The sequence below is a fragment of the Microcaecilia unicolor genome, chromosome 2 (assembly GCF_901765095.1).
Source record: "Microcaecilia unicolor chromosome 2, aMicUni1.1, whole genome shotgun sequence".
Taxonomy (NCBI): domain Eukaryota; kingdom Metazoa; phylum Chordata; class Amphibia; order Gymnophiona; family Siphonopidae; genus Microcaecilia; species Microcaecilia unicolor.
In genome coordinates this window covers 256,813,949-256,841,373 of record NC_044032.1, presented here as the reverse complement: position 1 = coordinate 256,841,373, position 27,425 = coordinate 256,813,949, and the positions used below count along the sequence as shown (strand labels likewise).

The following is a 27,425-nucleotide window of genomic DNA, read 5'->3' as shown; positions in this document are numbered from 1 at the left end:
GCTAGCGGCGGAGGTACCCGCGTCTGGCCCCCCAGAGCCGGCAGCGTCTCAGTGTAGCAGTGCGGCGGCGGTCCCGATTTTGGCGGGAACCACCGCCATTTTGGAATCGGCATCGCAAGGCCTGGAGTTGGTCGGAGGACCTATGGGCAGTCAATTGTCAGGTTTTTATGGGGGGGACGTTCCTGGTCGGATGGGTTTCCCGCCGGATTTCATCTGGAGTTTATTCCAGGCCTGGCAGGCAGGGCCGACGCGAGCGGAGCCCCCTAGTCTGGGAACGGGGGGGGGCTAGTGTGAAGAGACCACGTGTAGAGTGGTCGGAGGACTTGGACAGTTTTTCCCCTCCAGAGTCAGAGGGCGATTTTAGTCCCCTGGAGGAGGATGAGGGGCCGTTGGCTGGTTGTGAGAAGGAGATTGCGGTGCCTGGGGAGGACCCTTCGGTAGTTCGCATTTTTCACCGGGATGAGTTGACGGAACTGATTGAACAGGTGTCGTCGACTCTCAAGTTTGAGGCGTCAGCTCCAGTGACAGCCGGGACGCAGGATCCATTGGTTAAGGGGATCCGGCAGGTTTCACGTACTTTTCCTATGAACGCGGATCTGAGGGAAATGATTACCCAGGAGTGGCGTTCGCCAGATGATCAGTGTAAGGTGGCTCGAGCCATGGCTAAGTTGTACCCGCTCCCGCAGGAGGATAGAGAATCCCTCCGGCCTCCGACCGTGGATGCCGTGGTGACGGCTGTGACTAAGGCTACGGCTATTCCTGTGGATGGGGGGGCCGCGTTGCGGGACCCACAGGACAGGAAATTGGAGACGTTTCTCAAGCGGAGTTTTGATTTGTCTGCCTTGGCGCTGCAGGCGTCAGTTTGTGGAGGTCTGGTGGCCCGGGCGTGTTTTCGCTGGGCGGAGCGGCTGCTGGATAGCCCACCGGCGGATAGGGCTTCTTTAGTTCAAGATTTGGCAAAGTTGGAGATGGGGTCGTCTTTCATGGCTGATGCGCTGTACGATTTGTTACGGGCTTCGGCTAAGAACATGACCCTGGCAGTGGCTGCTCGTCGGGCCCTGTGGTTGCGGGGCTGGATGGCTGATGCTGCTTCTAAGGCAAAGCTGTGTTCGCTGCCGTTTAAAGGTTCTTTGCTTTTTGGAGAAGAGTTGGATAAGTTGGTGAGGGGTCTTGGTGATGCTAAGGTTCCTCGTCTTCCAGAGCTTCGCCCTAAGGCCGCTAGGGGGTCCGCGGTGCGTGGTCGGTTTCAGGAAGCTCGTCGTTATCGGCCCGGCAGGTCCTCGGGGGGGGACTAGGGGTCGGTTTTTCCAAAGAACTCAGTCCTTTCGAGGTGGTCGCCGTGGAGGGCGCGGGTCCGCTTCGGGAGCGAACGGAGTGTCCCGTCCTTCGCAATGATGGTTTGGGGACCCAACCTCTGGGTCGCGTGGGGGCGCGTTTGCGCTTGTTTTACCAGAGGTGGGTCCAGATCACCTCAGATCAGTGGGTGCTGCAGATTGTGCGAGACGGCTACGCGTTAGAGTTCGACGGTCCTCTGCCAGATTTCTTTCTCGTGTCCCCTTGTCATTCCAGGCGCAAGGCGAGAGCAGTGCGGGAGACTCTGGCGCGTCTGGTCGATTTAGGAGCAGTGGTTCCGGTTCCTTCAAAAGAGCGAGGAACGGGTTGTTGTTCCATTTATTTTGTGGTCCCCAAAAAGGAGGACGCCTTTCGGCCCATTTTGGACCTCAAGAGGGTCAATGCAGCTCTGAAGGTTCCTTCCTTTCGAATGGAGACGTTACGCTCGGTCATTGTAGCGGTTCAGGAAGGAGAGTTTCTAACGTCTTTAGACCTGACGGAGGCGTATTTGCACATTCCCATCTTAGAGGCACACCAGCGGTTTCTTCGTTTTGTGGTGTTGGGGAGGCATTTTCAGTTTTGTGCTCTTCCGTTCGGCCTGGCAACGGCGCCCCGCACTTTTTCCAAGGTCATGGTAGTGGTGGCGGCTGCGCTGCGTTTGCAGGGCATTTTGGTCCATCCGTATCTCGACGACTGGTTGATCCGAGCCAAATCAAAGTCAGAGAGCGAGGACGTCACCGGCCGGGTGGTGTCTTTTCTGCGGTCGCTCGGATGGGTTGTCAATCTGGCCAAGAGTCACCTCGTTCCGTCGCAGTCTCTAGAATATTTGGGAGTACGTTTCGACACGAAGAAAGGCCGAGTGTTTTTGACAGCTCCCCGTATTTCCAAGCTGCAGTCTCAGATTCGGCACCTCCGAGCTCAGAGGGCGCCAGTGGCGCAGGAGTATCTTCAGGTGCTGGGTCTGATGGCGGCATCAATAGAGGTGGTGCCCTGGGCCAGGGCCCACATGAGACCGTTGCAGGTAGCGTTGTTGTCTCGTTGGTCTCCTCAGTTTCAGAGTTTGGAGGAGAGGCTCTTACTGCCGGAGGTGGCTCGGTGCAGTCTTCGCTGGTGGCTCCACTCTCCAAATCTAGTGAAGGGCATGCCGTTGGACACTCCAGATTGGGTGGTGCTGACCACGGATGCAAGTCTGTCAGGATGGGGGGCTCATTGTCTGGGTCAGGTGGCCCAAGGGCGTTGGACGTTGGAAGAGGCGAGTTGGTCCATCAATCGCCTGGAGACGCGAGCTATTCGGTTGGCTCTTCGGGCCTTTCAGAGTCTTCTGGACGGCAAGGCAGTCAGGATTCTGTCAGACAATGCCACGGCCGTCGCCTATGTAAATCGACAGGGGGGAACGAAGAGTCCCGGGTTGGCCGTAGAGGCGGCGGAGTTGCTGTCCTGGGCAGAAGTTCATCTGCAGAGTCTATCGGCGGGACACGTGGCAGGGGTGGACAACGTGAGTGCGGATTATCTGAGCAGACACACGTTGGATCCCGGAGAGTGGGCTCTCCATCCCTCCGTGTTCGAGCGGATAGTGTTGCAGTGGGGTCGGCCAGTGTTGGATCTTATGGCGTCGGCCGACAATGCGCAGGTCTGTCGGTTTTTCAGTCGTCGAAGGGACGCGCGAGCCGAGGGCATCGACGCGTTGGTGCTTCCGTGGCCAACTCAGCAGTTGCTCTACGTGTTTCCGCCGTGGCCGCTGGTGGGTCGCGTGGTGCAGCGGATCGGTCGGCACTCGGGGTTAGTGGTGCTGATAGCGCCCAATTGGCCCCGGCGTCCGTGGTACGGAGATCTGATGCGGTTGCTGGTGCAGGATCCGATTCCCTTGGGGCCTCGGGTGCGACTGGTTCAGGGGCCGATAGAGATGGCAGATCCCTCTCCGTTCTTGCTTACGGCTTGGCTCTTGAGAGGCACTGGTTGAGAAAGAGAGGTTTTTCGCCCAGGGTGGTTGATACGATGTTGAGGTCTCGCAAGAGGTCTACTTCTTTGGCGTATGTGCGGGTGTGGCGCATCTTCGAGAATTGGTGTCAAGAGCGGGATTATGTTCCTTTGCGTGCTTCGGTGGTGGAAGTTTTGGATTTTCTGCAGGATGGTTTGGAGAGGGGGCTGTCGCTCTCTTCCCTGAAAGTGCAGGTTTCGGCCTTGTCTTGTTTTAGAGGTAAGATTCGGGCACTTTCCTTGGCGGCTTCTCCTGATGTGGGGCGGTTTCTGAAGGCAGTGAAGTTGATTCGGCCGCCTCGTCGTCCGTTGGTCCCGCCTTGGGATTTAAATTTGGTCCTGGAGGCGTTGGTGACACCTCCGTTTGAACCCTTGGCATCCATTACATGTAAGGATCTTACTTTGAAGGCGGTTTTTCTGGTGGCCATTTCTTCGGCGCGTAGGATTTCAGAGCTTCAGGCTCTGTCTTGCAGGGAGCCTTTTTTGTCTTTTGCTAAGGAGAAAGTGACTTTACGGACGGTTCCTTCCTTTGTGCCTAAGGTGGTGTCTGCTTTTCATGTCAACCAGGTGATTTCCTTGCCTGTGTTGGGGGATCGCGCTGGGGATCTTACGCAACGTCGACTGGCTAAGTTGGATGTACGGCGCGTTTTACGGTCTTATTTGCGCAGAACGCAGGATTTTCGAGCATCGGATAGGTTGTTTGTGTTGTTTGGAGGTCCCAAAAAAGGGGCAGCAGCTTCCAAGGCTACTCTGGCTAGGTGGTTGAAGGAGACCATTGCGTCGGCGTACTTGTTGAAACGCCGGGCCGTGCCCTCGGTGCTTAAGGCTCATTCTACTCGGGGGGTAGCTGCTTCTTGGGCGGAAAGTAGTTTTATTCCTCCGCAGGATATTTGTAAGGCAGCGGCGTGGTCTTCCATCCATTCCTTTGTGAAGCATTACAGACTTGATGTTCAGGCAAAGGAGGATGCTCGGTTTGGAGCGGCGGTGTTGTCTTCTGCGTTTCGAGGGTCCCACCCTTAAGTTTCTACTGCTTTGGTACTTCCCAAGCGTCTTGACCGGTCTGGAGGGTTGAGGAGGAAGGTGAAATTAGGCCTTACCTGCTAATTTTCTTTCCTCTAGACCCTCCAGACCGGTCAAGAGCCCGCCCTGTGGATTATCAGAAGTCTGTGGATTATCAGAAGTGATTTTGAGCCGTGTTCTGCTATGACTATCCTTTCAAGTTTAGGTGGTCGGAGAGAATTTCTTTGACTATATGACTCTACAGAGCGGGGCGTTTTGACGTTCCGTCTGTGGAGGCACACTGTTGGTGTTTGACTAGGGGTTTTCCAGGTACAGGGGTTGTTTTTATTGTTTCAGGTTTTTTGGTTTCTGCTTTGCTAAGTGTATACTGACGACAGAAGGCTAGGCACAGGTTATATGTACATAGTTTGAAGTTAGTGTTCTCAGTCTCCCTCTGCTGGTAGGCGAGCATAACCCAAGCGTCTTGACCGGTCTGGAGGGTCTAGAGGAAAGAAAATTAGCAGGTAAGGCCTAATTTCACCTTTTCCCTCCTCTAAAACCTAGGTGCTCCGGTGCGTCTTGTCCGAGTTTTGGACCGCTGTCCCGTACTTACACGGTTCCATGTTCCCTGGTGGTCTAGTGACGTCGGGGCAGGAAAGAGCCCCCTCTTTCCTGCTCATCGCGCTGCTCTCCGTGCTCTTCACTGCTTTCTGACGGTCTCGGCGATATTCAAAATGGCCGCTGAGATTCTCGGCGGCCATTTTGAATCTCGCCGAGACCGTCAGAAAAGCAGTGAGGAGCACGGAGAGCAGCGCGATGGGCAGGAAAGAGGGGGCTCTTTCCTGCCCCGACGTCACTAGACCACCAGGGAACATGGAATCGTGTAAGTACGGGACGGCGGTCCAAAAACGCTACCTTCGGACTATAAGACGCACCCCCCATTTTCCTCCCAAATTTTAGGGGAAAAAAGTGCGTCTTATAGTCCGAAAAATACGGTATATTCAGGTACTTATTTTGTACCAGGGGCAATGGAGGGTTAAGTGACTTGCCCAGAGTCACAAGGAGCTGCAGTGGGAAACTAACTCAGTTCCCCAGGATCAAAGTCCACTCACTAACCACTAGGTTACTCCTCCACTCCAGAAAACAGAGGGTAGGGTTAAATAGCCATTTTTCGCAATGGAGGAAGGTGAGTAATGGAGTGCCACAGGGATCTGTACTGAGACTTATACTATTAACATATTTATAAATGATCTGGAAAATCGAACTACGAGTGAGGTGATTAAATTTGCAGATATACAAAACTATTCCAAGTTCTCAAAACACATGTAGATTGTGAAAAATTGCAGGAATACCTTAGGAAACTGGAAGACTGGGCATCCAAATGTCAGATGAAATTTAATGTGGACAAATACAAAGTGATGCACATTGGGAAGAACTATCCAAATCATAGTTATACTAGGGTCCACCTTACCAGTCAGCACTCAAGAAATAGATCTAGGTGTCATTGCATACAGTACTCTGAAATCTGCCCAGTGTGCGGTGACAGCGGCCAGAAAAGCAAACGGGTTGCTAGGAATTATTAGGAAAGGGATGCAAAATAAGACCAACAATATTATGCCTCTGTATCGCTCCATGGTGCGACCTCACCTTGAGTATTGCATTCAATTCTTGTCACCGTATCTCAAAAAAAGATATAGTGGAATTAGAAAAGGTTTAAAGAAGTGCGACTAAAATAATAAAGGGGATGGAACTTCTCCCATATGAGGAAAGGCTTAGGAGGTTAGAGCTCTTCAGCTTGGAAAGAGATAACTGAGGGGGGATATGATTGAGATCTAAAAAAACCTGACTTGTATAGAACGGGTAGAAGTGAATCGTTTTTTCACTCTTTCAAAAAGTACAAAGACCAGGAGACAATGAAATTATATGGAAATACCTTTAAAACAAATAGGAGGAAATATTTTTTTACTCAAAGAATAGTTAAGCTCTGGAACTCGCTGACAGAGGATGTAATGGCATGTATCTGGGTTTAAAAAAGATCTGAACAAGTTCCTGGAGGAAAAGTCCATTGTTGTTGAGATGGACATGGGGGAAGCCCCTGCTTGCCCCTGGATTAGTAACATGGAATGTTGCTACTAATTGAGTTTCTGGCAGGTACTTGTGACCCAGATTGGCTGCTGTTGAGAGAAGGATACTGGGCTAGATGGACCATTGGTGAAATCCAGTATGGATTTTCTTATGTTCTTAGGCAGGGAGGGATGGGCTTATAGCTCCTGTGTTGGGAAGCTGTCAGATTGTAGAAGTGAGATGGGATGTTCATCAGAACTACAATACCTGGCAGTAAAAAAGAATTTTTGGGTGGACAAGCTAAATCAGACTCTGCAATCTCATGAATAGTCTCTGGATGAGGATGTAGCCCAGAAGAATTTTCAAGAGTAGGGCACCTCTTTGGTCTTTTTGCCACACATTGTTAAGTCCCCCAATTCTGCTGTAGACTAGGATCTCAAGGTAGACTAGCCTCAAATGCCTTCGTTTTTCATTGGTGGGGGGTCTTCTGTACATATATTCTCCAGTACCTCTTGTAGCGACAACTGTTCTGAAACTCTTACAGATTGAGGAACATTGATCCTGATTGCTCCTTATTAGCCAAGAGAGACATGGTTCCCTCTTCTTCCATGAGACTGGAAACTTTTCTAATATTAGTGGATTGGAGATTTCCTACTGTATCACAATCTCCAGTTGCCCTGGCTTTCAAGGCTTGGATGTTGAGAGGGTGGTAGTGAATTCACTGAACTTGCCTATTGGCTTCCAAAAGACTTCCATTAGATAGTCCTACTGTTTTTAGTGGAAGAGATTTGCTGTCTGTGAGGGCAAAGCCATAGGTCCATTTTCTTGTCATATGTAAAAACTGCTTGAATACCTTCTACACTTGTCAGTCAGGTCTCAAGGGTTCACCTTAATGCAGTTGGCACTTATCACCAAGTAAAAGGTAACTCTACCTGTGCTCAGCCTTTAGATATTTACTTTTTGCAGGTGAAGCCTCCCGCCGGGTTCCCTGCAGAGTCATGGGACTTTAACATAGTCATTTTAACCCAGCTGATGAAAGTTCTTTTTGAGCTATTAGATATGTCACCTGAAGTACCTGACTTGGAAAGTTCTACAACAGTAGAGTGGTCCTGTGCACACATCCTAAGTTTCTTCCTTCATGTAGGTTTTGAGTTCCATCTTAACCAGTCTGTTCTATCAACATTTTTTTCCAAGACCTTATGTTCATCAAGCCCCTAGAAAATTCACCTAGCTTTTTGGAGAGTTTTGACCTAAAAAAAAAAAAAAAGGGAAGATGTTATCAACAAACTCATTCTTTCAAATTAACGAGCAGACTTCATTTTCTTTACTTATGCCTAGGCTGGGCTGAATCTGGAGGGTCATTCACAACTCATAATGCTAGTGCTATGGGGGCATTGATAGCTTACTTGAGATCAGCCTCAACATGGTCTGTGGTTCACATATTAACATCCGATTATTGTTTGAAGCAAGACTCCCAATGCGACAGTTTGGCTAGACAGTCCTTTAGAATCTCTTTGAGGTCTAGAGTCTAGTTCCAACCTCTTGGCCCATTTCTTTCAGTTCCAGGCTCTTATTTACATAAGTCATTTTATATTGCATTATTCTGACTTTTGCCTGTTGCAAAGCCACATGTTGACCTATTTTGTTTTAGGCAGTCTGAAGCCAGGGTCTCACATGAAGGACTATTTATCCTGCTTGTCTTCAAAGAAAGGAAGTTTCTTACTTGTAGCAGGTGTTCTCTGAGGATAGCAGGATAAATAGCCTTACATACCTTCCCCCCTTCCCTGATGGAGTTAGAATTCATCAGCTTAAAAACCCTTTAGTGTCCAATGTTCCCATCAATCTGTTCCCATATGGCTTATTACGGGAACATTGGACACTAAAGGGTTAAAAATTTGATTGGTTAGTCTTGCAGGACTGTGGCAAGCAAGATACACATGCATGCGTGGTGTAATGTTCTAAAATGTTATGCATCTAAAATGTACAAAAGCTGGTGAGCTTTCCCAGCTATTTATCCTGCTGTCCTTGGAGAACGCTTGCTACAGATAAATAACTTCACTTTTTGAATGTCTTTCCAGGATGGCTGTGGGACACTGTGATTTGTTGGTGGCATAACTTGTATCGTACTATTTTGCAGGGTGTTGTACCACTTTTCTTTTCTGGGATTCTGTTTACAGTTTTACTCTTTTACAAGTTTGTTTCAGGTTAGGTGGTGGTCAGAAAGCTAGAACTGAGGCACAGGGAATTTTATTTTAAGCCCTTGGAGCTTTATAGCTCTGTGCACCATTAAAGCTGTTTTTGTTTTCTCTATCTGCCAGATGACAGTCGGTTAGAAGAACTGAAGAATGCCCTCCCCAGTCCAGAAAAGTTGGCTAGCTTCAAAATGTTTCCTATACACTTTGAGAAGGTATAAGTAGATTGTTGATGGAGAGGCTGAGGGAAAGGGAAGTCGGGGAGAAGTCAAGCCACTTATTAAAATCCCCCTTTCACACCTTTATTGCATTTCATTCACCCTAGGATGATGACACAAACTTTCATATGGATTTCATTGTGGCTGCCTCAAATCTGCGGGCTGAGAATTATGACATCCCTCCAGCTGATAGGCATAAGGTAAGGAGAACTGAGCTGCTTATCTTTCCCCATTATCTCTGTGGATAACATACTCATCCTCCCTCTCTCTCAGCTCTCTTCCCCCATTCTTTATCTGTGGATAACTTTCATCTTCTCTGTCTCTTGTCAACCTGTAACCTTGGGGTAATCTTTGACTCCTCTCTCTTTCTCTGCACATATCCAACAGACTGCTAAAACATGTTTCCTTAGTGTCCCTCCGGACCAGCCCAGGATTGGATTGATGGGTTATGCACTCCTTCCAGCAGGAGGAGACTGAACTGACTCTAGAGAGCCAATAAGAATCCTGGCCATGTGACCCTAGATTCAGTATTCTCGGTCTCCAGCAGGTGGAAGGAGGTGAGCCCTTAGTATCTCTCTCTATTTTCTTTAGCTTTGATTTAAAAAACAAAACAAAAAAAAAACCTGTCTGTGCACCGAGGAACGGTCTTGTGGAGGATGCGGTTGCTAGAGGATTTTCCTAGCCTCAGGTGCTACACTCGGGAGTTCCCAGGTCCCTCCCCCTCCTTCCTCCCCTTCTGTGGGGAATTCACCCTTTCGGCAGGAAGGTGGTGTAGCTTCAGGGAGAGGCAGCCAAGCTCTAAATTCATTAAAAACAAAAACCAAGGAGGTATAAATCTCCTTCTTTCACCTTGGCACGAACGAGCAGGTCAGAACCGAGAGCTCATTCATTCAGCTCTTAGCAGAAGTAGGTACTTGCAGAGGAACTCTCCGTCCTTCTAAAGGCCCATTCAGTCGAACCCGTTCCACCAGGGGAAGAAGGGCAGGGGTTCTATTCCAGGTACTTCCTTATACGGTCTGTGCCAGAGCCAATGGTGGGAAGTGGGGCTGGTGGTTGGGAGGCGGGGATAGTGCTGGGCAGACTTTATACGGTCTGTGCCCTGAAAATGACAGATACAAATCAAGGTAAGGTATACACAAAAAGTAGCACATATGAGTTTATCTTGTTGGGCAGACTGGATGGACCATGCAGGTCTTTTTCTGCTGTCATCTACTATGTTACTATATGTTATGTATGTTTTGTGCAGAAGAAAATTTGGGGTGGGGGGATGTGTCCCATCCTAGACCTAAGGGCCCTGAACAAGTTCCTAGTCTGAGAAAAGTTCAGGATGGTTTCCCTGCGCACCATTCTTCCCATAATTCAGAAAAACGATTGGCTATGCTCTCTGGACTTAGGATGCATATACCCACATCCCGATACTTCCAGCTCACAGGAAGTATCTTTGATTTTGGCTGATAACACATCATTTTCAGTACAGTGTACTGCCTTTTTTGCCTCGCGTCAGCTCCCAGGGTATTTACCAAATGTCTAGTGGTAGTTGCAGCTTCGCTACTTAGACTGGAAGTGCATGTGTTCAATTATCTCGACGATTGGCTGGTAAAGAGCAGTTCGGAGGAGGGTGTTTTGGAGTCCATGCGGAAGACTATTCAGGTGCTTGAGCTACTAGGGTTCATAATAAACTTCTCCAAGACCCATCTCCTTTCTCTCCAACAATTGGAATTAATAGGAGCCCTGCTCGACATCCAGAGACGCGTGCATACAGCCTTCTGTCCCACGCGTCCAAGGTTCGGACCGCAGCAGGTCACAGCTCGGCAGATGTTGAGGTTGTTGGGCCACATGGCTTCCACAGATCCACTGTGGAACACACACATGGCACATCTTCACATGAGATCTGCTCAATGGTCCCTGGCTTCTCACTTGTATCAAGCCACGGGGAGTCTGGAAGATGTCATCAGGGTGTCCCCCGAGCTTGTACTCTCTCTTCATTGGTGGACAATTTGGTCCAATCTGACCTTTGGACTTCCATTTGAAATTTCTCTGCCACAAAAAGTGCTGAGAACAGATGCATCACTCGGGTTGGGGGGCTTATGTAGATGGGCTTCACACGCAAGGAGCCTGGTCTCTCCATGAAACAGGTCTTCAGATCAACTTTCTGGAGCTCCGAGCAATCTGGAACGCTCAAAAGACTTTCAGAGATTGGCTGTCCAACCAAATTATCTTAGTTCAGACAATCAGGCTGCGATGTATTATACTAACAAGTGTGGGGGGGGGGGGGGGGGGGGGGGGGGGGGGGTCACCGGGTCTCGCCCTGTGTGTCAGGAAGCCTTCCAGATGTGGCTCTGGGCACGCCGTTACAGCATGTTTCTCCAATCCACTTATCCGGCAGGCATAAACAGCCTGGCCGACAGACTGAGCAGGGTAATGCAACCTCACGAGTGGTCTGTAAACATGGGCGTAGCTCGCAAGATCTTCCGAGCATGGGGCACCCCTTTGGTGGATCTTTTTGCTACTCAGATCAATCACAAGGTCCCTCAGTTCTGTTCCAGACTTCAGGCCCACAACAGACTAGCGTCAGATGCCATTCTCCTACATTGGGGGACAGGCCTTCTGTATGCGTATCCTCCCATACCTCTAGTAGGGAAGACTTTGCTGAAACTCAAGCAAGACCTCGGAACCATGATCCTGATGGCACTTTACTGGCTGCGTCAGATTTGGTTCCCTCTTTTGGATTTGTCCTCCGAAGAACCGTGAAGATTGGAGTGTTTTCCGACCCTCATCACTCAGAACAAGGGGTCACTTCTACATCACAATCTCCAGTCTGGTTCTCACAGCCTGGATGTTGAGAGCCTAGATTTTGCTTCCTTAGGTTTCGGGGGGTGTCTCCTGAGTCTTGCTGGCTTCCAGGAAAGATTCCAGTAAGAGGTGTTACTCTTTTAAATGGAGGAGGTTTGCTGTCTGGTGTGACAGCAAGGCCTTAGATCCTCTCTCGTCCTACACAGACCCTGCTTGAATACCTTCTACACTTGTCAGAGTCTGGTCTCGAGACCAACTCCGTAAGGGTTCACCTTAGTGCAATTAGTGCTTAGCTTGTAGAAGGTGAGCCTATCTCAGGACAGCCTTTAGTTTGGTTCATGAGAGGTTTGCTTTTGTCAAAGCCCCCTGTCAAACCTTCTCCAGTGTCATGGGATCTCAACGTTGTTCTCACCCAGCTGATGAAAGCTCCTTTTGTACCACTGAATTCCTGCCATCTGAAGTAGTTGACCTGGAAGGTCATTTTCTTGGTGGTGGTTACTTCAGCTGGTAGGGTCAGTGAGCTTCAAGCCTTAGTAGTGGATGCACCTTATACTAAGTTTCATCACAATAGAGTAGTCCTCTGCACGCATCCTAAATTCCTGCCGAAGGTGGTGTCGGAGTTCCATCTGAATCAGTCAATTGTCTTGCCAACATTTTTTTCCCTGTCCTCATGCCCACCCTGGCGAAAGCAGCTTGCACACCTTGGACTGCAAGAGAGTGTTTGGCGTTTTACGTGGAGCGGACGAAGCCCTTCAGACAGTCTGCCCAGTTGTTTTTCTTTTGATCCCAACAGGAGGGAGTCGCCATCGGTAAACGCACAATTTCCAATTGGCTAGCAGATTGCATTTCCTTCGCTTATGCCCCAGCTGGGCTGACTCTAGAGGGTCATGTCACTGCTCGTAATGTCAGAGCCATGGCTGTGTTGCCGGCTCACTTAATCTCCATTGAAGAGATTTTCAAAGCTTCAGCGTGGTCTTCAGTCCACACATTCACATCTCGTTACTACCTTGAGGAAGATACCCAACACGACAGTCTGTTTGGGCAGTCAGTGTTGCAGAATCTGTTTGGGGTTTAGAATCCAACTCCACCCTCCTAGGTTAATTTGTGTTATGTCCTCACTGTTGCGAGGCTCAGTTGACCACTGTTTGTTGTTTTGGGTAAGCCTGTGAGTCCTGCTTGTCCTCGGAGAAAGCGAAGATACTTCTGTAGCAGGTATTCTCCGAGGACAACAGGCTGCTTATTCTCACAATCTTGCCAACCTCCCCTTGGAGTTGTTTTTCTACTTTTTTTGTTGTGCTGTTGAACAGTCACGTGATGGGAGGGAGGGCACTCTGCGCATGTGCAGTGGGCGCAGCAGAAGACTCTGGCAAATTGTTTTGCTATATATTATGCGGGCTCGTGGGCCGACCCACTTGTGAGAAGAATAAGCTTGCTGTCCTCGGAGAATACCTGCTACAGGTAAGTATCTTCGCTTTTTCTCGGGCGTCAGTAATACTGCTGTGTCCCTGGTACATTCTGGAGGGGCGCAGGAGGGTGTTTTTCCCCCCTGAGTTTGTCCTCCAGATGTACCAGGCCTTTTTATTTAAAAAGTCGGACGCTGGGGTGGCTTCTGTGGGGGGATCACTTGTCTAGACGATTGGTTCTTATTAAGAGGGCTAGGGTTGCCTGGGACCAAGAGGAGGACCTTACTTCACACCCGGATTTGGAGATGCCCTCCCTGGAGGAGGAGGAAGGCCTGGAAGATAGGCTGTTAGAGGATCAGGTTTTTTCTGAGAGAGGTACAGACCCTTTCTCTGGGAGAAGATCCCTCGGTTGTATGGATCTTCCATAAGGAAGATCTTCAAGAACTCATTTCCTTAGTGGCCTCCACTCTTCACTTTGAAGAGGAGCAGCCCTTGGTACCTGAGGTCCGTAAGGTGGATTTGCTGGTTAAAGGTATTGGGTCCTCTGGGTGAACCTTTTCTATGCATCAGGACATTTGGGATATCATTCAGGTTCAGTAGGATGTCCCCTGGCTAGATCCATGGTGTGACTATACCCGGTCCCGGATGCTGATAGGTCCCTTCTAAAGGTGCCGGTGGTTGACGCGGTGGTCTCGGCAGTCACCAAACCCAATACGGTCCTGGTAGAAGGTGGCATGGCTCTCCAGGATGTCCAGGATTGGCGGTTGGCCGCTCTCCTCAAGAACAGTTTCAACGTCTCTTCTTTGGCTTTGCAGGTGGCCATCTGTGGCTCCTTGGTGGCCAGAGCCTACTTCCGCTGGGTCGAAAGAGTCTTGTACAGGACTTTGGATGATTTGTCTGCTATAGATGCAAAGGTAGCCAAGATTGAGTTGGGGTCCGCCTTCTTGGTGGATGCCTTGTTTGATTTAATGAGAGCTTCAATCCATGGCTTTGGGGGTTGCAGCCCGCCTCTCCCTTTGGTTGCGGAGTTGGTCGGCGAATGCAACCTCCAAATCTAAGTTGAATAAGTTTCCCTTCAGGGGTTCTTTTTTGTTTGGAGAGGAATTTGATAAGTTAGTGCGTAGTTTGGGTGATACAAATGTACCTTGCCTCCTGGAAGATAGGCCTCAGTCAGCTGGTTGGGGTTCTTTGTCGGGACAGGCATGCGACTTTCACCAATTTCGGTATGGCTGGGGGGCTCAGGCCCAGAGGTGTAGGTATTTTCAGAGGATTCAGTCCTTTCAGGGCTCTCGCCGTAGGGGACGGGACTCAGGCACCTACATAGTAACATAGTAGATGACGACAGAGAAAGACCTGTACGGTCCATTCAGTCTGCCCAACAAGATAAACTCATATGTGCTACTTTATTTGTATCTGCCATTTTCAGGGCACAGACCGTAGAAGTCTGCTCTGCCCCCCCATCTCCGCTAAGCTTCTGAGGATCCATTCTTTCTGAACGGGATTCCTTTGTTTGTCCCACGCATTTTTGAATTCCTTCAATCTCATTTCATGTCCTCTAGTTCTACCGCCTTCCCGTCTCCGGAAAAGGTTCGTTTGCGGATTAATACCTTACAAATATTTGAACGTCTGTATCATATCACCCCTGTTTCTCCTTTCTTCCAGGGTATACATGTTCAGATCAGCAAGTCACTCATACGTCTTGTAACGCAAATCCCATACCTTTTTTGTAGCTTTTCTTTGCACCGCTTCAATTCTTTTTACATCCTTAACAAGATATGGCCTCCAAAACTGAATACAATACTCCAGTTGGGGCCTCACCAACAACTTAAACAAGGGCATCAACACCTCTTCTGCTGGTCACACCTCTCTCTATAGCCTAGTAACCTTCTAGTTACGGCCACCGCCTTGTCAGTGTTTCGTCGCCTTCAGATCCTCAGATACTATCACCCCAAGATACCTCTCCCCGTCCGTACATATCAGACTCTCACCACCTAGCACATACGTCTCCCGTGGATTTCTACACCCTAAGTGCATCACTTTGCATTTCTTCGCATTGAATTTTAATTGCCAAACCTTAGACCATTCATTAACTTCCGCAGATCCTTTTTCATGTTTTCCACTCCCTCCCGGGTGTCCACTCTGTTACAAATCTTAGTATCGTGCGCAAAAAGGCAAACTTTACCTTCTAACCCTTCGGCAATGTCACTCACAAATATATTGAACAGAATCGGCCCCAGCACCGATCCCTGAGGCACTCCACTCTCACCTTTCCCTCATCCGATCGAATTCCATTTACCACCACCCTCTGGCGTCTGTCAACCAGTTCCTAATCCAGTTCACCACTTGGGGTCCTATCTTCAGCCTGTCTATTCAAGAGCCTCCTGTGAGGAACCGTGTGAAAAGCTTTGCTGAAATCTAAGTAGATTATGTCTATAGCATGTCCATGATTCAGTTCTCTGGTCACCCAGTCAAAGAATTCAATGAGATTCGTTTGGCACGATTTACCTTTGGTAAAACTGTTGTCTTGGATCTTGCAACTTATTGGCTTCCAGGAAATTCACTATCCTTTCCTTCAGCATCGCTTCCATTACTTTTCCAATAACCGAAGTGAGGCTTACTGGCCTGTAGTTTCCAGCTTCTTCCCTATCACCACTTTTGTGAAGAGGGACCACATCCGCTGTTCTCCACTCCCACCTCTTTCCAGACCCTTTCTCGTCCTTCCCAATGAAGGTGCGCGGGCCTATCCTCTGATTCCCGTGGGAGCTCAGCTGTCAGTTTCTTCAGGGGTGGGCCCAGATTTCTACCGATCAGTGGGTGTTGAATGTTATTCGAGACAGAGTACGCCTTAGAGTTTGTGCAGCCTCTTTCAGATGCCTTCCTGGAGTCTCCCTGCTGGTCTCGCCTCAAGACTGGTGTGGTCCGGGACACACTATTGAGACTTTTGGATCTTCAGGCTATTTGCCCAGTTCCTTCCTCAGAAGTCTGGTAGGCCGTTACTCCATTTACTTTGTGGTCCCAAAGAAAGAGGGTTCCTTCCGTCCAATATTAGATCTGAAGGCGGTCAATCGTGCCCTCAAAGTCACCAGTTTTTGGCTGTAGACCCTTTTGTCAGTGATTGTCTGAGCATGGTCGTTAGAGTTTGACAGCTTTGGACATGAGAGAGGCTTATCTGCACATTCCAATCTGCTCTATTCACCAGATATTCCTTCGGTTTGCGATTCTAGGCCAGCACTTTCAGTTTCCAGTGCTTCAGTTTGGTCTGGCCACGGCTCCTCGCACATTCACCGAGGTCATGGTAGCGGTAGCGGCGGCGCTCAGGAAGGAGGTCATCTTGGTTCATCCATACTTGGACGACTGGCTATTCCGGGCAGAGTCATATCAGGAGAGTTTACAGGTCACAACTGGGGTGGTCCAGTTCTTGCAGTCCCTTGGTTGGGTAGTTAGCTTTGCCAAGAGCAGTCTGGTGCCCTCGCAGTCTCTGTAGTTCTCCAGTCTCAGGTTCAGGGACTGTTGCGCAAGCATGTTCCCTGTGCTCTGGACTATCTGCAAGTGCTGGGCTCCATGGCAGCAACAATAGTAGTTCCGTGGGCCAGGGCGCACATGAGTCCTCTCCATGTTTCTCTCCTGTCCAGATGGACTCCCTTCTGATGAGGTTGCATCTGAGGTCCCGGGAGCGCAGCAGTCTCTACTGGTGGCTGTGGGTGGGCAGTCTCACCAAGGGGATGCCGCTGGATATGCCCTAGTGGATAGTGGTGACGACGCATGCCAGCCTCAAGGGCTGTGGAACCCACTGCTTGGGGAGGTTTGCTTCAGTGCCTTTGGTCACCCCTGGAGCATGCCCTGTCGATCAACTTGTTAGAAACCAAGGTGATATGGCTGGCTTTGGAGGTGTTTCGTCCCTGGTTGGTAGGCACAGTGGTTCGCGTTCTGTCAGACAATGCCAAGGTAGTGGTTCATGTCAATCGCCAGCGGGGGACGAGAAGTCGACTTTTGCAGCTGGAAGCTGCGAAGCTCATGGCCTGGGCCGAGTGTCATCTGACCACCATCTTGGTCTCTCATGTAGCAGGAGCGGGAAACGTGCAGGCAGATTTCCTCAGCCGTCACACCCTCGACCCAGGGAATGGTCTCTAATTCCGCAGGTGTTTCAGCTGATCATGGACCAATGGGGGCTTCCTCTAATGGATCTCTTCACCACAAGCCGCAACGCAAAGGTCCCCTGCTTTTTCAGTCTCAGAAGAGATCCCTTGGGCAGAAGGGATAGGTTCAGATGTGGCCTCCCAGTCTTCTTTATGCGTTTTCTCTGTGGCCTCTCTTGGGGTGCCTCATTCAAAAGGTGGAAGCGCACGGTGGTCCGGTGATTCTTGTGGCTCTGGATTGGACTCGCAGACCTCAAATGTCTTCTGTCCGCCCCTCCTCTTCATCTTACAGTTCAGAACAACTTTCTGGTACAGGGTCCAATTCCTCATCCAGACCCACCTCAACTTTGTCTTACGGCATGGCTTTTGAACAGGCTCGTTTGTTGAAAAGGGGTTAGGTGATTTCTACTATGCTTAGGTTGTGGCATTGGTCTACGTCCCTGAATTATGTTAGAACTTGGCAGATTTTCGAGGCATGGTTTGCAGACCGTGACATTTCTCGCTTCCGTGCATCAGTGACGGAGATGTTGGATTTTCTGCAGCTCAGTTTTGATAAAGGCTTGGATCTCGCTTCCCTTAAGGTGCAGGTTGCAGCATTGTCTTGTTTTCAGGGTCCAGTACAGGGTAAGTTGCTGGCCAGTCATCCAGATGTGTGTCCTTTTTTTGAAGGGGGTTGGTCTCCATCCTCCAGCTAGGAATCCCTTTCCGACTTGGGATCTCAACTTGGTTCTGTCCACCCTCATGGGGGCCTCCCTTTGAGCCGTTGTTTTCCTGTTCTCTTAAGGATTTAACGCTCAAGATAGTATTTTTGGTAGCCATTGCCTTGGCAAGGCAAGTGTCAGAGTTGCAAGCTTTCTCCTGCAGATCTCTTTTTGGAATTTTCTAAGGAGCGGGTAATTTTGCATCCAGTGCTTTTGTACTTAAAGTGGTTTTGCGTTGTCATCATTCCCAGTCGGTAGTCTTGCCAACCCTGGACTCTTCTACAGGTACGGAAGACCAGAAGAAGTTGTGCATATTGGATATTAAGAGGGCTCTGAAGTTCTATCTGAAGGCTATGGAGGACTTCTGGTGCTCGGACCGCCTCTTTGTGTTTCTTGGAGGTTCTTACAAAGGTTTGGTGGCTTTGAAGCCCACTATTTCTAGGCGGCTTAAAGAAACGATAGCTTCCACTTACCTGCTTGTCAGAAAATCTGTCCCAGAAGAGGGCAAGGCTCACTCCACTGGGGGGCAAGCAGCTTCTTGGGCGGAGAGGGTGCTCCCGCAGACGTTTGTAGAGTGGCAACATGGACGTCTTTACATTCCTTTTCTAAGCAGTACAGACTACACGTGCAGTGTCGACAGGAAGCGGCCTTTGCAAAAAGGGTTCTCACGGCTGGCTTGCTGGGGTCCCTCCCTTAAGTCTACTGCTTGTTACTTCCCATCAGTCCAATCCTGGGCCGGTCCCAGGGGACACTAAGGAAGGAGAAATTAGGTCTTACCTGCTAATTTGCTTTCCTTTTAGTCCCTTCAGACCAGCCCAGGTTCCTCCTGTGTTCATTGAAGAGCGGTCAAAGTAGGGTATACACAAAAAGTAGCACATATGAGTTATTTTGTTGGGCAGACTGGATGGACCGTGCAGGTCTTTTTCTGCCGTCATCTACTATGTTATGTATGTTTTATGGGTATAGTACCGGTTGGTAGTTCACGTTTGATTGGTTTATCATTAGTTATGTATAAGCGTTCTAGGATGGAGCTGATCTGTGCATTTACAGTAAAAAAAAAAAAAAAAAAAAAGTAGTAGAAAGTAAGGATTACAGGTGAAGGCTGATTGCTAAACAACTCAGGTCGGGTTGTGTTTGGGCAGGTGTGACACGGGCCTCCTGTGTCTGTTCTAGCACGTTAATTGTAGTGGTTGCGTGGCTGCTCAGATTCCCAGTGGCACAGAAGGTAGTCTTTCTCTTTTTCCTGCTTTGTTAGGTGATTACTGAATCTAGGGTCACATGGCCAGGGCTCTTATTGGCTCTATAGAGTCAGTTCTCAGTCTCCACCTTCTGGAAGGAGTGCATAACCCATCAGTCCAATCCTGGGCCGGTCCGGAGGGACTAAAGGAAAGTAAATCAGCAGGTAAGACCTAATTTCTCCTTCTTTCTCTATATCACCAAAAGTTCATCCCTTCTTTTCTGAGCACACTACCAAAACCCTTATCCACACACTTATCACCTCTTGTTTAGACTACTGCAACTTGCTTCTCATAGGTCTCCCACTTAGCTATCTCATCCCGTCAATCTGTTCAAAATTCTGCTTCATGACTTATATTCCGCCAGTGTCGCTATGCTCATATTAGCCCTCTCCTCAAGTCACTTCATTGGCTCTGTTTCCTCATACAGTTCAAACTCCTCTTGATTTACAAGTGCATTCACTTTGCAGTTCCTCAGCACCTCTCCACTCTTCTCTCCCTACACTCCTTCCAGGGAACTCTATCCATTGGTAAATCTCTTACCTATACCCTTTTTCTCTACTACCAACTCTAGACTCCATTCCTTTTATCTTGCTGCACCATATGCCTTGAATAGAATTCCTGAGTCAGTATGTCAAACACCATCTCTGGCTGTCTTCAAATCTAGGCTAAAAACCCATCTCTTTGAGGTTGCTTTTAACTCCTAACCCCTATTCAGTTGTTCAGTACCTATGTCTGTTTTATCATTCACACCTTAAGTAATTCACTTCTCTTTTTTTTTTGTTCTGTTTGTCCTGATTAGATAGCAGTCTCTTACATGTTCAAGTGTACAGTGCTGCATACATCTGAAATGATTAGTAGTGGTATTTCTTGTGCCTCACCTCCTTTTTCTGGGAGCTTTGTGCATGTATGGTTTTATGTAAGTTTTAGTTTGATGCATATCACTTAGCATCTAATTGAGGTGTTAAGTTTGCTTGTTTTTAACTTCTTCGTGACTACATGGGTGGTTGTTTATAGACATTTCCTGAGAGCAGGAAATTGATTGGACCATAGGATTGATTATTTTAATGTTACCATTTAATCCTTAAATACTGCAATCTCTGCGTCATCTTTGAGACCATTGAGGAAACTGCATCAGAATTTCTTTATCCTACTAGACCATTCCAGCAAATGGGAGACGGGACTGCACGTTTTTAGAGATATTGTAATATGGGAGTTGAACTAGGCACTTGCATGTGATTGCATGCTGGACCAGTTTGAGATTCACAGGGTAGTGGTCTCTAGGCCATTCTTCTGTGGTGGAATTGGATTCTAGATATGCTCACAGGCAGTCTTCGTTGGACTGCTTTCCCAGTTATGTTTAAATTTATTCAATGAAGTAAAAGTGGGAGGGCGACCAAGGATTCCAAAGACTGAGAAGATGTATAATAATAAAGATATTTATTAAAGTATAAAGACTCGACACAATGTTGTGTTTCGGCCGTTAGGCCTACATCAGGAGTCTATAAATGAATTTAAAAAACATAAATTAAAACACTATATTAATATATATATATATATATATATATATATACTCTTAAATATTTAAAAACATGTTGAAACAAATTTTTAATTGGACTACACTTACATGTTTTAAAAAATGAATAACAAAATGAATAAACATTGTAAAATCAAATACATTTAAAAATTGGATAAAGAAACATTTAAAAATAAATTTGCACAAATGGCTAAATATAGATTAAGGTACAACATGTAATAAAACGACATCGCATATATTTAAAATGATGTTCAAAGATAAAGGAATTGGTGTGTGTATATAATTAAAAAAATAAATAAATATATATATATATATATATATATTTTGATACCTTACACAAACATGAGTACAGAACATATGAGTGTATTTGAAACAGGTGAATAATCTGCATTGAAAAATCAAAAGGATAAAATAATACAATATTTAAAAATATTTATGAATTTGAGTGAAAGAGATGAATAAATGGCAGACTCATTGAAATGATTATGCATGAAGTGGAATAAATGAATGTGTGGATTATAAGTGTGGTGGAACTAACCTTGTTATCAAATACCTTGGGAGCTATTGATGAAGACAATCTTCAAGACAGAGGGTCTAGTTAAAAAAATTAAAAAATAAAGAATGAAATAAAATGGATTGACAAGAAGATAAATGAACATAAAATATATACTGATGGTAAAAGCATATGGTAAACAGCTGACAAAAAATAACATTGTTGCCAACATAGTACAAACATCTCTCATCAAAACGGTAGTCATCTGGAATCATGATTGAAAAAACAGACCACAGGATCCAAATTAACTGATAAACCAAGCAAAAGATTACAAAAAAGTAGTTTTTAAGAAAATATATAATAAATAATTGGCTAGCTGAACAAGGAACTCTCTAGACAAAAAAAATGACAGCATTTTTTGTTTTGAAGAAGTGTAGCATGCAAAAACGTATGTTTAAAAACTACTAAATTAGAAGTTGCAAAAAGAGGGCAAAAGCACATAAAGGCAACTACAGATGTGCAGACCACATAAATAATACATAGCAAACTGTTTAAATTTATTTCCATTAAGTTGGTGGTACAGACACATAGTAGGCATAAACATACTCGGACACACACTAGAATAGACATAATTTGTTGTCTATCACAAGGTTGGTATTCATATGGATATTGGTCTGCAGACTGTGGGCACATAATGCATAAAATACTGTTGGTGAGGAAAGGGGACTAGCCCAGCTTTAGACCTTTCATTTCTCCTCTTCATTTTCAGAGTAAGCTGATCGCTGGAAAGATTATTCCAGCCATTGCTACCACAACAGCTGCTGTCGTGGGCCTGGTTTGTCTGGAACTCTTCAAGATTGTACAAGGCCACAAGAAACTGGAGACCTACAAGAATGGCTTTCTGAATTTGGCACTTCCTTTCTTTGGCTTCTCAGAGCCTATTGCTGCCCCTAGGCACAAGGTGAGAGGCAGTGTTAACGTGAACTTTGATTCTATACCATACATCTTGGATTGACTTTTAGAGCCTGTTGTCTGCTGTTTTGCTTCGCTGCTGATAGGTCAGAAGTAAGCAAACTATGGCTTGTGGGCCAAATAAGGCTAACAGTGTGTTTTCTTCTGAATCCTTTGGTGTGTTAATGCATGCTTACTAACCTGCCAATGCTCCAACCTGGTAAGTATGCAGACACTTTAGTTCATAGGCTTAGTATTGAATACACATCTATGTTAATGTGAACAAGGGTGGCTTTCACCCCTATCAGAATGGATGGTTATGCATCTCCTAATGCTCCCTGGCTGTTGGTGGCAATCTGGCAAACCTTGAAGCTGGTCTGAGGTGATTACTCGCAGGAAGGAGGAACATGAGCAGCATGGCTGGAGGAATAGCACTGCCAGTGACTTACGCCCAGGTCTTACAGGCTTATCACACTGTCTTAGTACAGACTTCGACAAATTTTCATCGTCTAACAATGGCAGATAGCTCTCAAGCTTCTCCTTTTTCACACCTCCATTGACCCCAGCATAGTTTTGTTTTTTGTTTTGTTTGTTTTTCTGATTTGGGGGAGGGGGGAATCCCCTCTCGGATCAGCAGTAGATCTTTTAGAAACTTACTCTTCCTATTTTGTGTGTGGGCAAAGAAACTGAAAGAGTGCCTCTGCAAATCACTGGCAGAAGCCAGTAGTCTCGCTTTCCAAAGCATTCTGTCAGCTTTGCAACGGTGCCCTCTTGATAGGTGAAGCAAAGAGGCAGTTGCCTCTTTATTTCATATATCACTATAGCCTGGGTTACCACCAGTCTCCCTCTTGCTCATACTCGCCCCCCAGGCTTCATCAGGTCTTTCTCTGATACTGTCACCTATTCCCCTCACCTTGGAGGCTTTTTGCAGAAGAAATGGCATGCTTCCTGTTCCCCCTAGTTTTATTTCGGCACTCTGTATTAGCTTGAGCCATGCAGTAGAGAAAGTTAGGGCTGGTCTCAGTTTCAAATCGCAAAGACTTCTCAAACTTCCTACACTGCATGGCTCAAGCTTAAAGAGAGCTGAATTGTTGTGTAAGAGAGGGAAATGCATAATTTGAGACAGTTTTACAAACAAAAATTGGTGGGGGGGGGGGCATGAAATCTGGGGTACCAGCATGCAATTTCTAGGCATCATGATGACCTAACATCCTGAATTTGTTGAGCCCTGCCTATGAGCCCTTGCAGGTTCCTGTTAAGCACTGCTTTAAACCCTTGGCCACATATGTGCCCCTACAATAACCACTCACCCACCAGCTGAGTTCCTACTTGCCTCTGGGCAAGTATCTCACCCTTCAGACTATTCAGTGGTGGTGGTTTCTGTGGGGATTGCTGGCATTCGCAGTTAGTCACAAATACAGGGCTAACAGTTCATTAGGAAGAAGAAATCACAGGAAACTATAACAGCCACCAACAGGGAAAAAGGAACAAGGATTAAGCACTACCAAATTGAATATTTTCTGTAGTCAGTGCCCAAGGAAGCTCTAGTAACAATCTGTCTACCAGGTACTGTTCAGAGGTGAGAGACCACCAGGCCTGAGATAAGACAGGTTCTAGAGGTCCAGAATTTATCACAGGACACTAACTTCTGAACAGTTAATTTCCTCACAGAGCATTGTAATATTGCAGCTTCTGGGGAAAGACAGTCAATCCTTCCATTTTGCATCAGGGAATGTTTACTCCCCCCCCCCCCCCCCCACAAAGAAAAAATTCCATCTTGCCAGGAATTGCAGAGTGCTTCAGTAGTCAGGAGATAGTTGTATGTTTCTTTTGAGTATGCCCAAGAAAAAGCAAGGAATTGGTTAATATATTTTTAAAAATCCAAACTTTTGCTATAGTTTAATGGAAGGAGAGAGGCTAGGGGAGCCTTCCAGTCTCCAGAAAAACAGCCATATCAGTTGTACTTTATGATGATATCTTCTAAATGCTGCTTTTGATCTTTCCTTATCCACATGTGTCACTACCTCAGTGGTGGAATCAGCAGGAAGTGAGTACAAGTCTAGGCTCTCTTCCAGAACCCATGAGCATATTCTGCCTCATCTGTTCCCTTCCTACTACTTAAATTGTTACTGCTGAAATTCTGTTGATGTGGCAGGGGGTTGGAAACATGGAGGGAGTGTAGATTGTGCACCAGTATTAACAGAAAAAAAATTTTATGCCGAGTGGTGGAACACACATACATGGGTTTGCCAGCTCCTGATCCAGCATGGCACTTTACTTTGAACTTTTCTTCATTGTTGTTGTAAGGTACCATGGGAAAGACACCATATGAATGAGAGATGTAAAAGAATGAATGATTGAATATAAAAATTGTATGTGTTTATACAGTCTCTGGAAAATGAAATAAACAAACCCACAAATATGTGATGCTTAAATGGGGTAGAGAGAGCTAGAGATCTGAGCGGAACCTCTCTTAGCCCCAGTGCTCAACAAGAGCTTCAGGGGGAGAACCACTGCTCCTTGGCCAGAGCTTGAGAGGTAGAGGGTGGAAGGATGGCTCTTTGTGCAGAAAAAAAGCCACTGATGTGGTCTTCTGTATGTTAAAAAAAAAAATACCCACCCTTGCACTAGGTGTTTTGTGTAGCACAAGGACATGGGAAATAGACATGGGGGAAGCCGCTGCTTGCCCTGGGATCAGTAACATGGAATCTTGCTGCTGTTTGGGATTCTGCCAGGTATTTGTGACCTGGATTGGCCACTGCTGGAAGCAGGATCTGGTCTGTCCCAGTGTGGCTATTATGTTCTTAATACATCCTTCAATATGCTGATACATAGGAAGTTGCTGCTGTGCTTATAGTTTGAGTTGCCGTTGGTGAGGGTCTGGTTTTCTTCAGTGAGAATGTGGCCCTCATATTCTGTTTTGTCTTCCAGTATTATGAGAATGAATGGACGCTCTGGGATCGCTTTGAGGTGAAAGGGATCCAAGCCAATGGGGACGAGATGACTCTCAGACAGTTCCTGGATTACTTCAAGGTGAGGGAGGGAAGGGTAATTTTCCTACAAGTGCAAATTAACCCCCAGGGCAAGAAGGATCTAAGAAAACCTATGGGATCTGTGTCAATTAAATGAAGAAGTCACTGACAACTAATCTAAGGGGCAAATTTGTGCCTGGTTGATAGTGCCGGATTCCAATCTGGGCATAGTTTCCTGTTGGGTGTCTACTGATCATGGGGGAGGTGTAAGGTTTGGGTTAGTATTAGACAACAGTGTTAGACTCCAGGGTAAACAGCTCAAGTTAGAATGGTGTCCTATTAGAGGGATGGAAGTTTCAGGAGAAGGAATTGTATGCAAAAAGTGGCAGTCAGGAATTTGCACTGGCTATCAGATTTCTAAGAAACTGAAAAAAAAAACACTGTAAAATCATGCATTGTGAGACAACTATGTGGTAGTTTGTGGTAAGGGCAGAATATAATCTGGAGAATGGGGGGGGGGGGGGGGGGGTGGGTAAAAGGCTTGTGGCATCTGTTCAGTCTTTTGCTTGTCTGTTTCCTAGAAAGAACACAAACTGGAGATCACCATGCTGTCCCAGGGTGTCTCCATGCTGTATTCCTTCTTCATGCCTGCAGCAAAGCTGAAGGAACGTCTTGAGCAACCGTATGTATCTTTTGCTCTTCTCGATAATTGCAGTTTGGAATACCTCCTTTTCACGTATCCCCCAAGCCTTTGTTGTGTTGAACGTGTGCTTTATCTCACTTGCCTTCATTCTGTGCATGTAGTAATGTGTTGTTCCCCCCCCCCTCTCTCTCTCCTTTCACTGCCTGCTGTTCAGTATGACAGAAATTGTCACCAAGGTCTCAAAGAAGAAGATTGGTAAACATGTCAAAGCGCTGGTTTTCGAGCTCTGCTGCAATGACGAGAATGATGAAGATGTGGAGGTGCCCTATGTGCGCTACACCATTCGCTAGGGACCATGTATGATCCCAGGGATGGACTGTTGGAGGAGGAGAGGGAGGGCCATGCAGTGGCCACTCTTGAGACCAGAGAACAAACCTTGCACTGTCTGTACACGGTTAAGGGGATTCAAAACATGCTGTAATTTTTTAAAAATATATATTTAACTAGATCTCATCACAGCTCCAGGTGTCTAAATGTTCTGTTTCTTCATGGGGAGAGAACAAATAGGTAATTAAAAAGTTTTCAGATTTGTTTATACACTCCTTTTTGGCCAGTTTGAAAATATCATTATAATTTCCAGCATTACAGCATGACATCCGCAGGGTTCTCAAACCATTTTGTATGGATGAAATTGCTTAGAGTGCATAGGAACTGATGTCATCAGCTATGTACTGGTTTGCTCTGAAACAGGGCTGCATACTTTGTGGTCAGACATGAACTGTTCTTGACTGTCTCTAGGTGGTCCTAGTCCTCCCCTCCCTATCCTCTTTTTTTTTTTTTTTTTTTTTTTTTTTTGAGGCCTCGCTCTTCACTGTACCTTTTTAGAGAGGGCTTTGCCTGGAAAGAACCCTCCTATAAAGCCCCAGGCCATGGGGAGGACACCAGGAGCTTGAGTTGGTGGTGTCAAGCTTTTAATCAAAACAGGATCAGAGAAGATTTGTGTATGAGGTTTCTGCTGCTGAAATCCCCAAACTTTGTTGCTGTAGAGTGTGTGGGGGGGTGGGGGTGGGGGGGGGGGGATCTTGCCCATGTGTTTTTGTATTATGTAACTGGCTTAACATTACCTCATCCCTAAAACTACAGTGCTTTCTCAGAACTCTCTCACAGCAGTAGTGATTTCACATGTCCAATTTCTTGTTGGTTGTGTGTGTGTGGAGAGGTTTTCTTTTCCTTAGTTCCAGTGTATTGGGGAAGGTGATGAGGCCTTTCCTATATGAGAATGCAGGCCAGTTTCCTGGGAGTTGAGTAGAGGAATGTAGAATCTCTGTTAGGAAAACAGAAATCTCAACTGCTGACCTTGTAGACAAGTGTTTTCTTTATACTGTGTTTCAAAATGAAAGGAAAAAAAAAAACAGAACTTGAATAAATGGAAGCACTTAGTCCACTGAATAACGGAAGAATAAACGTTTCCAGCATCCTGATCTTTGCTGTTTTGGCTGATTTTTTTTTTCCTTTTGTATGGCATAATCTCCAAGAGCAGAGGTGGGTCTTCCTCCTTTAAGTTTCAGACATTCATTTGGGTGTGTCTTCTCTGTGAGTCCTATCTCATATTAGTCTGTTAGTTTACTGGTTATACCTTACTTTTTCTCATTCAGGAAAGGATATAAATAAGGAAACTCAGCAGTATTTTTTGATATTATCTCCTTTAAGTGATAACAGCTCCTTCAGAATTTTTTTTTTTTAATATTCAGTTTACTAGTTAAATCACTTAGGTTTATA

At 46.7% G+C, this 27,425-nt stretch overlaps 1 protein-coding gene across 4 annotated transcripts in view; it reads left to right on the top strand.

The window, feature by feature from the left end:
- Positions 1–27,127, top strand: part of UBA1 (ubiquitin like modifier activating enzyme 1) — a 155,118-nt gene extending 127,991 nt beyond the window's left edge. For all 4 annotated transcript variants that reach the window (XM_030193990.1, XM_030193989.1, XM_030193991.1 and 1 more), the window contains 6 exons: positions 8,691–8,779; positions 8,890–8,982; positions 21,850–22,041; positions 24,963–25,064; positions 25,585–25,685; positions 25,861–27,127. In XM_030193990.1, coding sequence (XP_030049850.1) covers positions 8,691–8,779; positions 8,890–8,982; positions 21,850–22,041; positions 24,963–25,064; positions 25,585–25,685; positions 25,861–25,996 — 713 coding nt within the window. In that variant the 3' untranslated portion in view covers positions 25,997–27,127. The remainder of the gene's footprint in view (positions 1–8,690; positions 8,780–8,889; positions 8,983–21,849; positions 22,042–24,962; positions 25,065–25,584; positions 25,686–25,860) is intronic.
- The last annotated feature ends 298 nt before the right edge of the window (positions 27,128–27,425 follow it).